The sequence below is a fragment of the Lepisma saccharinum genome, chromosome 20 (assembly GCF_977018435.1).
Source record: "Lepisma saccharinum chromosome 20, izLepSacc3.1, whole genome shotgun sequence".
NCBI lineage: Eukaryota > Metazoa > Arthropoda > Insecta > Zygentoma > Lepismatidae > Lepisma > Lepisma saccharinum.
The window spans coordinates 65,025,167-65,038,728 of NC_139248.1; the positions used below are offsets into that span (position 1 = coordinate 65,025,167).

The 13,562-nt window shown below is 39.1% G+C and overlaps 1 protein-coding gene across 5 annotated transcripts in view; it reads left to right on the forward strand.

The window, feature by feature from the left end:
* Root (ciliary rootlet coiled-coil, rootletin) overlaps positions 1 to 13,562 on the forward strand; it is a 345,133-nt gene that overhangs the window by 323,279 nt on the left and 8,292 nt on the right. For all 5 annotated transcript variants that reach the window (XM_083141556.1, XM_083141553.1, XM_083141554.1 and 2 more), the window contains 3 exons: positions 2,034 to 2,141; positions 4,166 to 4,345; positions 8,031 to 8,243. In XM_083141556.1, the coding sequence (XP_082997682.1) occupies positions 2,034 to 2,141; positions 4,166 to 4,345; positions 8,031 to 8,243 (501 nt within the window). The remainder of the gene's footprint in view (positions 1 to 2,033; positions 2,142 to 4,165; positions 4,346 to 8,030; positions 8,244 to 13,562) is intronic.

A 13,562-nucleotide genomic window follows, 5' to 3' on the forward strand; every position in this document is an offset into this window, starting at 1 on the left:
GTCAGAAAATTTCACAGGGAAGGGGTTAAGGGTCAAGGCCTGTTAGTCAGGTCACATGTGACCAGTATGGAGTTCCAGTGACACTGTTTTCTGGCTTTTTAAGACCAGAGTGTCACTTGGCGAGCCTCTGTGACATGCCGCTACGTGTGCTGTTTTCACCTACTTGTCCGTTTTTTTTTCTTTTTTTTGTTTTTTTTTTCTTATTGTGTAAGTGTCTGTTTGTCAGAATCATATAGAGATGCAAAAACTAAATTGGAAGATCTGATTGTAGAAGCTAAAAAAATTGGACTGATGTTAAATAAATCAAAGACTAAAACAATGTAATTAAATGCAATGACCCAAGATCAAATTCAAGTAGAAAACGAAACCTTAGAAGATGTAGACAATTTTATCTATTTTGGAAGTGTAGTTGCAACGAACAGAGGGGCAGAAAATGATGTAAAACTACGCATCAAAAAAGCTAATGGGGCCTTTGTGCAACTTTGCCCAATATGGAAGAGTAGGATTATAACTACAGAAACAGAGTTAAAGATTTTTAGAAGCAACATCAAATCAGTATTGCTATATGGAGCTGAATCCTGGAAAGTCACAAACCAAATCACAAACAGATTACAAGTTTTCATTAACAGATGTCTCGGGAGAATATTAAATATACATTGGCCAGAAGTAATTACAAATCAAGAACTTTGGACACGAGCATCAGAAGACCAGATTAAAAACCAAATTGAAAGAAGAAAATGGAACTGGATAGGACACACACTAAGGAAAGCAGAAAATGCAACCGAGAAATAAGCACTTGATTGGAACCCTCAAGGCTTTTTTTGGGGGTGGAAGGCCCAAAAGCTCATGGAGACGTACTATTGAAGAAGAAGGAAGACAACAGGGAAAAGTTGGAGAGAAGTGAAGAAGATCGCATGCAACAGAGTGAAGTGGAGACGCTTCGTGGATGCTCTATGTTCCAGTAGAAACTAGGTATTAAGTCAAGTAAGTGCAGGGTGTCCACCGGTCAAGAAATCAACAGGTGGGTCAAGAAAGTCAAGAAAAAGTAACAAATTATGCTTGTGGTCAAGAACATTTGCTATTTTTTGCAGTATAGTGAATTTACTTTGTTTTACTTGTACTGGAATTTGATAACATTGAATATTTGGAAATCTAAAATTGTATTGAGTTGCAGTGGCGGCTGGAAAGAAATCAATAAGGTCATGCTCACCAATTAGCAGAACGCAGTCCTCAGAACGCTTAAATTTCGTAATCGTGTTGAGACAGACACATAAATTATATTAACAGATAAAATACACAACATGCAAACTACCGTTCGAACGCCATAACAAACCACTACTTGGACCTCGGGAGAGGAACCGCAGCTGACCCAAATCGCTTGCGCGCATGCCCTTTTCAAACCACTGTGGTGACGCATGTGTCAGCGTAGATGCTGTCAAAGTCTCGACCAATCAGAGAAAAGTACTTCCTAAGGAGAATAGCATGACTTTCCACGCAACACGAAGGGACGGGAGCTTCTGCAGCAGACGACGTTCCCATTGCAAAAGTACTGCTTCGAACAAGGAGCGTGACTGTGCCGTGCACCTGAGAAAAACGAAGAATTCGAAGGAAAAATAAGGCGAAAAAAAAGGATGTCACTGTATGGATTTTATATTTTCATGTTAATAAGGACAAATACGTTATATTTTGCTGTAAAATAGATCATGCCGAGCATGACTAGCATGACCGTCAGAGCTGTTATTGTTGAGTTGTGGTTACGATTTGTTCACTTTGCTTCTTGAGAATTACATTTTTGTATGTATGAAGTACAACTTCAGTTTTCATCTTAACCGGTTGTGGTAGGGTTTTTTTCATTGAATATAAATATATATTTTATTAATTTCCAACTATACCGAAGTAGTGGGCAATCAAATAAATGTTAAGGAAAAGGAAAAAGGAAGGAAAGGTCAAGAATTTTGGATTTGTTATTTCGGTAAACACCCTGAAGTGGCAATAATTTAACATGTTATCTAATAGAAGACTTTTACTTTCAGACGGAAGCTTTGGAACAAAAAATGCAGGAATCTCAGCAGATGAGGGAGAAAATGACTTCCTTGGAGTTGACTGTCCACAGCGGCTCAGAAGAAAAGGAACAGTTTGAGGTACAGTATGCAAATAATATTTTGTCCAATGCATGATGAAAAATATTTTTGTGTATATATGAGAGAGTGTTATTGTGTGAGAACCAGAGGGACGTAACTACAATTTATCAAATTTACAGGATGAAGGAAATAATGTATTCTTTGGAATATGTGTCTGTGTGAGAGCCGAATAAAGAGATAGGGGTTTATTTTTTGCGCAAACGAGTGGGTCAGGAAATCCTAAAATAAAATTGTGCACAATGTATAGTTTTATGAATGAGGATGCCTATGAGGATTACTTGATGGTGGCTAGTGCCTAGGTAAAGTTTGAAAACACAATGCACAACTGTACAGGTAATTTTATGCACACAATAGAACCCCTTGAAAACGACGGATCAGGTCTGCAAAACATTAGAAGCCTCGCTGATTGCACAGTGGCTAATGGTATTACGTTTCAATCAAAGAGTGGTTCTCCAGTGGCATAGTGGTAACATCGTTACATTGTAATAGGGATGGCCGATATGAAAATTTGGCTGACACCGATAAAGTAACAATATAAAATTTACCGATCCGATATAAAATTAGAAATGGTCCTTGAATAACCTGAAAGGTTCATTGACCTCCTTAATAAATGTGTGTTTCAAGGTGACTGCAGTGAAGAAGAAATTGCATATTTAGACATTTACTTTTTTAGAAATTGGGGCATGGAGATTATCCATAAAAGTTACAACTAAATGGCAGAATTTTGCACTAAATTATCAGATATTTATCGATATATCGGATCAATAAAATAATCGGTAATTTTACCGATAAAGCAAAACACCGATATGCCTATATCGGCCGATACCGATATCGGTCCCATCCCTACATTGTAATCAACAAATCCAAGGTTCAGTACTCGGTGAAGGCACATAGTGCTTCGGATTCCACTTTAAACTGTAGGTCTAGTCCCAATTAGCCTATCCGTGCATAAAGTGGACTTAAAACAAAACTTAAAAGTAAAATCTAAAAAAAATCTACTGGGAATGAACCTTGGACTTCTTGCTTGATTATAATTTGAATTTGATATTTTTTTGGTTTGTTTTAAGTACACTGTATGCACAGATAGGCTAATCTGGGGTTGACCTGCAGTTTAAAGTTGGGTCCGAACCACTGTGTGCCTTCACCGAGTATTGAACCTTGATTACAGAGTGACAATGTTACCACCCTGCCACTGGGAAAGCCCTCTTTGAGACTTAAAACAAAACATTGAAATTTAAATTAAAATTATAGTCAAGTACCAGGTCTATTCCCTCTAGGGTGTTTTGAGTTTTTAGTTTTTTAACCCTTCATTGGTCGCGTGAGAAAAGTTATGTCGATGGTAGCACACGGTACAAGAGACTGGGTTTTTAAAATATGCCAAATTAATGGTCTAAAACTCCAAATCGTCAATTATTACGATTAGATCTTTTCTTTCAACAATTGAGATTCTATAAAACTATAAAGTTGAAATTCTATAAAATTATAAAAAGGTACTCTTCGTTAATCGTGCATGGAACAGCATATCGGATATTCAGTAAAAACTAGGTAAGCCTATTGCCGCACGTGGACTCCGAAAACAAAATCATAGTGTAAAAGAGGAAGGTTAGAAACTCAACTAGACAGAGGGAGGGTGTTGACAAAACAATCATTGATAAATAACGACTTTAAAATCACACACCCGGAACAAGAGACCGTACACGACCAACGTAGGGTTAAGTTTTATTTTAAGTACATTTTTGTGTACAGATAGGCTAATTGGGACTGGACCTACAGTTTAAAGTGGGATCCGAACCATTATGTGCCTTCACCAGGTATTGAACCATTCGCAGTAGGGGCACTGTATAATGGTTCAGATACCACCTGATCGGCCTACCTGAGCAGAAACAGTGAATTACAACAAATTTTGTTGAGTTGCCCAAATCCAAACACCTACAGTGGCAAGGGCTTAAGTTTCATTTAGCATGAATCAATGGTGACCAATGTACATAAAGTTTCTAAAATAGTTAATACTTTCTCTTCCGAAGGATAAATTAGAAAAGCTTCGTCAGTCTGTGGCAAAACTGGAACAAGAGAAACGGGGCATGCAGGACGAACTGGGAAGAGCAGAAGCAAGATCTACAAAGTTGGAACTGCAACGTTTATCACTGGAAGGTGATCTACAGCGATTGCAAATGGTTATGCAAGAGAAAGATGCAACTGCGCAGGTAGGAAGTGTTCATATTTCAACTAGTTCATTTCTCTCATTTTTCTTAAAGTTAATCATGGATGTGAATAAAATAGTGTGTGGTAGTATTGCACACTGTGACACTGATATTAAACAAACAGGGTGGCTACTAACCGGGAATTCTGGGAATTATGCATGAATTATTGGCTCCAGGATTTTTTTTTTTCACAGTTTAGTTTTAATTTTTATTGAGGAAAATAAAACAGAATTCTCTCAATCTATTTACTTTATTAGTGCTCTTTGCAGAACAATCTCTCTGGCAGATGGAAGATTATTACGAGGGTTGCTATTTATGTATCCGGAATAAAAAAATAAAAAAAAATATCATTGAAAATGGTTTATATTGTTTTTCAAAATATTCTCCATGATGATCGATGCACTTTTGCATACGTTTGAACCAGTTCTCATAGCACTTTGTCCATTCCGATTGAGGTATCTCGAAAACATGTATTTTGAACGCATCAATCGCTTCTACTGGCGTCGAAAATCATTGACCACGTAGCTTATTCTTCACGTACGGGAACAAAAAGAAATCATTGGGTGCTAAATCAGGGCTGTACAGTGGATGACCCATCAATTCATTGTTTTCACCGGTCAAATACTGAGTTGTTTGGACCGATGTGTGACAACTTGCATTGTCATGGTGAAGAATGATCCTGCGTCGCTGGTTGTTTTTTCTGATTTCCCCAAATACTTCTGGCAAACAAATGGTTGTGTACCATTCAGAATTGACTGTTCTACGATCCTCTAGTGACACTGAGCCACATGTCCATTTTTCCCAAAAAAACAGGCAACCATTTGCTTCGAAGTGTTTCTTGCATGAACAACTTTTGTTGGGTTTGGCTCTTCTTGGAACACCCACACCGTCGACTGCTGTTTGCTTTCGGGCTCATATGCATAGATCCAAGATTCGTCACCTGTGTAGATGTTATACACGGCTTTTGAAGCACCACGATTGTATTTTGTGAGTATATGTTTGCACCAATCGACACGAGCCTTTTTTTGTGCGATTGTCAAATTATGCGGGATCCAAAACAATTATGCGGGATCGTGCATTATCATTTCTCGCACAGCATCAATGTTCTCTGGCACAACAACCGATTTTGGACGGCCTTCTTTAGATTCGTCCGTGAGCGAACGACGGCCACGATATACACTAAACCAGTGATATACAGTGCTTTTAGATGGTGCTTCATCGCCAAATGTCGAAGTGAGTTGATCGATGCACTGTTGTTGAGATAATCCACATCAAAAGTCGTAGAAAATCATTGCTCGAAAATGTTCTCGAGTTAATTCCATTGTTGGCCTCCGATGAAATTTTTAAGTTCCTCTAACAAACAAAACTAGCATCCGTAAGCACAACGTTCTGGGTACATATACCATAGAAATGTCCAACTTTACGATGGATATATTAGATGTTAGCTAGCAACATTAGTGTTGCCAGTTCCGGATACATAAATAGCAACCTATGTACAATATAAGATTTCTTGAAGTTGCTTAGGTAAATTTAAGTTTGAAATCCGTATACAATTAACAATTTTTCGTAGATTAGTAACATTGTTTGTAGATGTATTTTGAGTCTAAGTTTGGGAAATGTAAACGCCACATCATAAATTTAATATTGTAAATATATGTATCGTTTAATTAAATTGAATTAGAATTTTTTGATACATTAGAATCACACAGACCCTTTATATTTTTTTTGATATATTGTTGTAGTACGGAGGTTGTTCGCTTTATATCTGACCATTTTCGATTCGGTACTGCCACCTGGCATATCATGCTGGAACTATGGGTCTGCTGGTGGGAGCAGTGTTGTGTCTGACCTTGTAGGTGCATGAGTGTTGGTAGTGAATGTTATCAAATGGCACCGAAAATCAACCGGTATTGGGAGGGTTACGTAATGGCCCTTTTCCATGCTAAGTTTTCATACGTACGCATTGTGAAACAGTGTCGGGAGAATGGGTTAACACTCGGGGTGACTACTGCAAATGCTATTGTGGCCCGTTACACACAAAGGCTCACCTTGCGAAACATTCACCCACGAAAACCACCAGAAGGGCTGCAAGCCGTGTACACCACCTACCGCGTCACGTTGCCGAACGTAAGACGAACTACAGGGAACTGTATGAAAAGTACCTGGCAGGTTCCAAATGGAAAAAAGTTGTCACAATGGATGAATCATATGTCCATCTCACTGCTGGTGGTCACATTCGGGCGATCACATACCGTAACATTGACGGCAAGGGGTGCAGCAACTTTGTTCGTCAGTGCAGGGAAAGTTTCCCTCGTGGCTTTATGGTTGTGACAGGATTCGGATATGAGGGTAAGTTGATGATACGCAAGGTAGACAAAGACGTGTAGGTGAATGCCAGATCCTTCCAAGACTCCATTCTGACACCTGTCTATCGGAGAGACATCCCACAATTGTATGGAATGGATGCGAACCAGGTGATCCATATGGACAAGGCTTCGAGTCATACCGACAGAACATCACTACATTTTTAGCTGGAAATGGCAGAGGAAAAAAGAATTTGTGTCATTCTGTTTGAAAACATTCCTGTGAAAAGCCCAGATGCCAGTCCAATGGATTTTTGCGCATTTGGACTGTTGAAACGACGTCTTCAACATCGCCGCCCGTGCACCCTGGATGGTCTATGGAAAGCTTGCAGGGAGGAGTGGGACAGAATTCCCATGCCTGTCCTGCACCGGAGCTTGCTGCAATGGAAACTGCGATGCCAGGCAATAGTCCTCAATGCTGGGGGTCCAATAGAACATGATCGGTGGTGGCGGCGCGGTATCTCTTAAGGTGAGTCAAAATGGTTGGATAAAAAGCGAACAACCTCTGTATATGTGTGTATGTATGTGTGTGTGGGTGGTGAGAGGTAAGGTTGAAATAGAGAAAACATCTGCTTGTATATCCTTGAATTTTTGGAAAGGAGTTTTATCATTGTCCTAGAGTGGCCATCCTGACAAAGGTTGTGATGGAATGTTATATCTTTTACTAGACCAAATTAAACATAAGTGTTTGACACTTTCTTGAATGTACATACTAGTGGTTTTGTGAGTTTCTTCATGTTTTAAACTTTTTGTAAAGCCTGAAAAAGACCATGGAAACAGTGCCAAAAATTTGTGTCCCAAAAAAAAGAACAACTTCTAAGTAAAAGGTAAAGTTTCCCGTGCATGTAGCACCATGCCAAGAAGGCACATATCGGGGATGTGGGTGTAGGACCCCACACATTCTCAATTTCGGCATGGTCATCATCACCATGCTCTGGCTGCCTTACTCTTGAATATATGTGAAGATTGAATAGTATAAATCGATGCACATTATTTCTTCATGGCAGTTTAGTGAACATTTTTCCAGTCTAAATTAAAATTAACACCTTAGTTGTTATTGATTTTTGCTTTAAAATCTAAATATTATACTTGAGAACATTTACTACAGTGTTACGAAGTATGGACTTACAAAATTTAATCTTCTGTGTAAAAAGATTTTGCACCCCTATCATTGGTTTCGTTATCTGATGTACCGATGCAACAATTACGCAATGAAAGGCTATGAACCAATTTTTGGACTTAAAACACAGGGGTCGTTGATTATGCAAATTAATCTGCAACGTCTCTTCAAAATATGCCTATATCGCTGTTTGATATTTGGACAGAAACTGCAAGACAAAAATGAAACCCAGGCACGAAACTTAGCCAGTCTGGAAGAAAGATGTTCTTCTCTGAAGTCGACCATCGACCAGTTGAATCTGGCCCTGGAGAGGGCAGCGTCAGGGGAGTCGGAACTTCGCTCGGAAATCCAGAATCTCCATCGCAACCTGCTGGATACGAGCACCTCTTCCCAGAGCAGTAACGAGAAACTTAAACAGGTAAGCTGTATGCATATGCTACATTATGATTTAGTATTTTGTTTTGTAGCACTGTTGATTTCTGAACGCTAAATTTAGTAGTGTCATAAAGTTTTTTTTAAAAAAAGGGGTGGTTATTTACCTCTGTATTGCACCATGTCGTGAGAAGAGTGTGGATGTGGGGTACGTCAGATGATTCTTAATACCAGTCCTACAGCTTGTGTAATCAGCACCAGTCTCTGATCCTTATCTCCCTAACCCCGTTCAGGTCTGTGCTCAGAATTTTTTTGAGGGGCAGGTTCGAAAACATTGAACAAATAGGAGATATGTGACCACCAACACTATTGATTGAATGATTTGGTGTTTTAAGTCCACTTAATGCACAGTAAGGCTAATTGGGATCTGAACCACTATGTGCCTTCACCAAGTATTGATTACAAGGCTACGACACTACCACCGTGCCATCTGAGAGGCTCCCCACCAACACTATGGTAGTATAGCAGCTTTACATAATATTGTAACAATATTATTATTTAATACAGATATTATTGTAATTACAATTTTTAATACAATTGTAGAGTTGCAATATTATGGTCCAAAATAATGGAACAAATTCAACTCACCAATAGACTCCCCCAACCTGGCAATCAGCAACACAGTCGCTCACATACAAAGGCTGTCGCATGACATACAACTTGGTGCTTGTTGTTTACATTCAATTCTCAGAATTTTTTGAATAGAACTGTATTCCTAAAATTAATAATTGTTTCAAATTTCCTTTAATTTTCTTGTACGAGTAGTATTGAATAGCCATAAAAATGTTTAGATATTATTTCATTTAGAAAGATTATATTTACAGGGTGGCAGATAGATAGATAGATAGAGATAGATAGATAGATAGATAGATAGATAGATAGATATATATATATATATATATTTATTTCTCTCGCCCGGGCTTCTCAGCGGGAATTTTAAATTCGAACACTCTTTGAAGGAAAATTGTTATAACTCGGGCACTATGGGAGCAATATACTTCGGATAAGTTTTGTTTTGCAGCTAAAACATCATAGCATGTAACCATGTACAATTCAGAACGCCGGACCGAGGAAGCGGGCTTCGGGGCACAACCCCCGAATTTCAATGGATAAAACATAAAACTTTGGAGTTTGCCCCTTCTTCCTCCGCTACTTTGGGGAGAGGGCGCGAACTTTAGTATTCTTTTCAAAGAATGGACATTTCTCAAGAGAACGTAACATGTTTCATGTTCTTGGGTGCCATACAAGTTGAATAATAAGCCAAAATGTGATTTTTTTTTTACGAAAAATCGGTAATTTACATTTTTGGAGGTAAATTGTTAAAAATCGGGCACTATGGGAGCAATCTACTTCGGATAATTTTTTTTTGTCAGATAGAACATCAGAGCATGCAACCGTGTATAATTCAGAACGCCTTACCGAGGAAGGGGGCTTGCGGGGCACGACTCTCAGATTTCAATGAAAAAAAAAATATCTGGAGTTTGCCTCCTCTTCTCCCGCTATTTTGGAGAAAAGGCGCAAACCTTAGTATTCTCTTTAAAGAATGGACGTTTCCAGAGAGAATGAAACATGTTTCATGTTCTTGGGTGCGATACAAGTTGAATAATAAGCCAAAATGTGAAACTCTGTTTTTTACTAAAAAATAGGTAATTTGCATATTACTCAGAAAATTGTTATAACTCTGGTACTATGGGAGCAATCTACTTCGGATAAGTTTTGTTTTTCAGCTAAAACATCAGAGCATGCAACAGTGTACAATTCAGAACGCCGAACCGAGGAAGGGGGTTTGGGGGGTGCGAACCCCGAATTTCAATGAAAAAACTATAAAAATCTGGAGTTTGCCCCTTCTTCTCCCGCTATTTGGGGGAGATGGCGCAAACCTTAGTATTCCCTTCAAAGAATGGACGTTTCCAAAAAGATTGAAACATTTCATGTTCCTGGGTGCCATAAAAGTTGAATAATGAGCCAAAATGTGAAACTCTGTTCGGAAATGTGGCATGGATATGTTGCGGGGAGAGGGGGGAGGTTGGTCATCAGTATGAATTTCCCAGGCTTGCTGTGGCAGAGTTTCCACCCAAACATAAGAGTATGAAGTTCCGAAAAGCATATTTATTTCGTAATCAGCACCATGATACCATATGGTATCATCGGGCCAGTACGACCTTACTCTGATGATACCATATGGTATCATCGGAGGAGTAAAGGTAAAGCCACTAAATATTACATGGAAAATGCATTGAATTATCATTTTTTTCTTGTCCGTATAGGAGTAGTAAGGGAACTTGTCAACAGATGGAGGGTATAAGAGCCGGTGGCGCCGTCCGATAGTTGTCGGACGTCGTAGTAAGGCATTTTCTTGGGCAAACTGAAGGAACATTGAAATAAATAGGTTCCATTGATACATACGATTTTTGTCGAATATCGCCACCCGACAAAGTATCTCACTACAACATGCGACAGAAATTGCATTGACTGCAACATCCAACAATAAATTCATGCATAAACAAGAAGAGATTTAGACTGCGAATATGCTGCTGGAATTTATTACTCTTCTGGCTCACTTCACCTTCTTTAATGTAGCAGTGCTTACGAAGGTCTTCTTTCATCATCCTGACGTATTACTGGTTTCGCACAAGTTAACATACGTTTACAATGACATTGCACTATTCTTAGATATCAAGAGGAATCCAACCAAACGGGATTATATATTGAATACTATCACGAAAAAGTGAAACATAAATCTGCATTGGTGAAAATTATAAAAATTGGCAAGTGCATGTTCCCAAATTTACTGCAACACTAGTATTGCAATGAAATTAACGCCACTCTCTGTCCTGTCTGTTATTAGGGACATTGATTTTTCGCAAACGCCAAAACCGTGAGAATGGTAGTTGCTGTGAAGTTATGTTTAGGAATGTGCAGTGATGTCTGGACACATTTTTCGTCCGTTAGAAATATCGAAATAATGCGTATTTGGCATAAAATGCGAATTGTTGGCGTTTATAGCGATTTTTTTTAAGAAATGCCCTAAAACAATGAAAAATTCCATGAAATCCAACATGCTTGTCTTTTGTAGGCCATGTTTGTGTACATAGAACATGCAAGTTTTCCAACATTTTATTCAAGAGTAAACTATAGAGTTAAACGTACATGGAATAATTCCGACAGCCACATTAAATCATGTAAAAGTGGCAGGGTTCTAACAGGAGATCAAGTGCGTCACACGGGAGCAGCATCTTCAGTATTTGTCGCACGAGATATGTTTTGAATTACCAAGCTAAGTGTGCACCATCGGCATTTGTCGAGCGAGTAATAATGGAGCTCAGTCGTTAGGGCGTCTGACTACTATGCGAGAGACTCGCGGTCGATCCCCTGCGGGTGAGAACCGGGATGTTTTCCACCTATTCAAACTGCTCCGGCACCACCCAGCATCATATGAAGCTGGTACATTGAGGAAACTTGGAGGGATAAAGGTAGCCAGGAGCGTGGTGCTGATCACATCACCCCCACCTTCAGCCGTGATCAAGAAAGTGTGGGCCCCAAATTCCACACCCCTTTACACCTTCATGGAAAAGTGCAGGGGAGCACTTTACTTTTACTTCCTCAAAAATCTGTTCCAACATATCAAACTGTCTCGAAAATACGTAGACCATGTGACCTACAATTTAAAATAATAGTTTAAAATCACAATGGAGTATTAAGTTTCAGTATATTTGGCAGATAAATGTTCTAAAACAAAAACGTAACACTAACAAGTCAAAAAAATACAATGCCAATTTTTGGTGCCATAATATATCGGTATTGGTCTCATGAGATTGATTGATTTTAATTTTTTGGGTGCGTCGCCACTTATGGTCATTATGCACCCTTCAGTATAAACGGGGAAATTTCCATTATCTAAAATCCATACCTTAAAATTAAAAAAAGGGGTATGGAAAATAACTTTCCCAAAAGAACTTTCAAGATATCAAACTCTCACGAAGAGGCGTAAGCCATGTGACTTACAATTTGAAACAGTAGTTTTAAAACACCATGAAGGTATAATTTGAGATATTTGCCAGAAAATGCGCTAAAATGAAAATGTGAATTTTGGGAAAAATAACATGTTATAGTAAAAAAAAAAAAATCCACCAATTTGAAAAAAAGTAACAAAATATCAAGGTCCCTACCGATTAGGTATAAATAAAACAAGAATATCAGTTGTAATTTATTAAATTAGTAACAGTGATTCCTAACCTAATTTTCGGCATATTCACCACTGTTGTTCTGGCATTTGTCGTAGCATGGCACTAAATTTTGTATGCCCATGGTATATGTGTCTGACAGCAAGACTGGAACTATCTCTACCGCAGTGTAGCTGTGAAATCCTTGCCCTGCCAGAGACCTCTTCAGTTAAACAAAGAGATGAAAGTCGGTACATTCAAGGCCAGGGCTGTACAGGAAGTTGTCCAAAATCTCTCACCTGAAGTGATGGAACACCCGCGTGTACTCAGCTGTATGGGGTTGTGCACATTCGATTGGCCTTCGTGAATTGTCTGCACCATCGTCTGCCCTTACTATCATTCACGACATCTGGTCTGCACACATCACACGATTGCTGGTGGCTCTGTGCCAAATTCTGAGCGTGCAAAAATCTGATTACTACACGTAGGCTACATCGCAGTCGGTGGGAGACTGTATGAGAGCTGCAATATTTAAACTTGAACTTTCCTAAAACGGCTGCATTGCAACTGTACCAGATTACAGCTACATGCCACTTCTTCCTGCCTGCATGTGTGTGTGTCACTCTCCGACCACTACTGCTGCGTGTGATGCTGATCACATCACCCCCCTCACGACCGGATCAAGAAAGTGTGGGGCGTTACCCCCACACCCCCTATACGCCTTCATGGCGTGGTGCTATGCGCAGGGGAGCACTTTTATAGGGACCATTGGAGCTTTTTTCAGGATGCCCCTCGTATATGAACTTTCAGAAGCTTTTATTATTAGTGTTCCTGTTTTAATGTGTGGTTAGCTAAGTCAGGTACCTATACAATGCAATTCTATAAATTCCTTGCGTTCAATTTCTAATACCTACATACCCTTTTCGTCAGCATTAATGGTATAACTGCATGTTGTCAGTTTCACAGTACTTCACTTGGATATACTGTACTGAAGCAGAAATCCCATCGATAATGTAAGGAAATATGACACTTTATTTTGTTCGATTCAGTTGTTTCATTTATATGCAAGTTAAGTTGTTTGCTTTACAGAGAAGAGAGAAGTAGCTTTATGCATTGAAAAATGAGTCCGCACTCATGGTTTT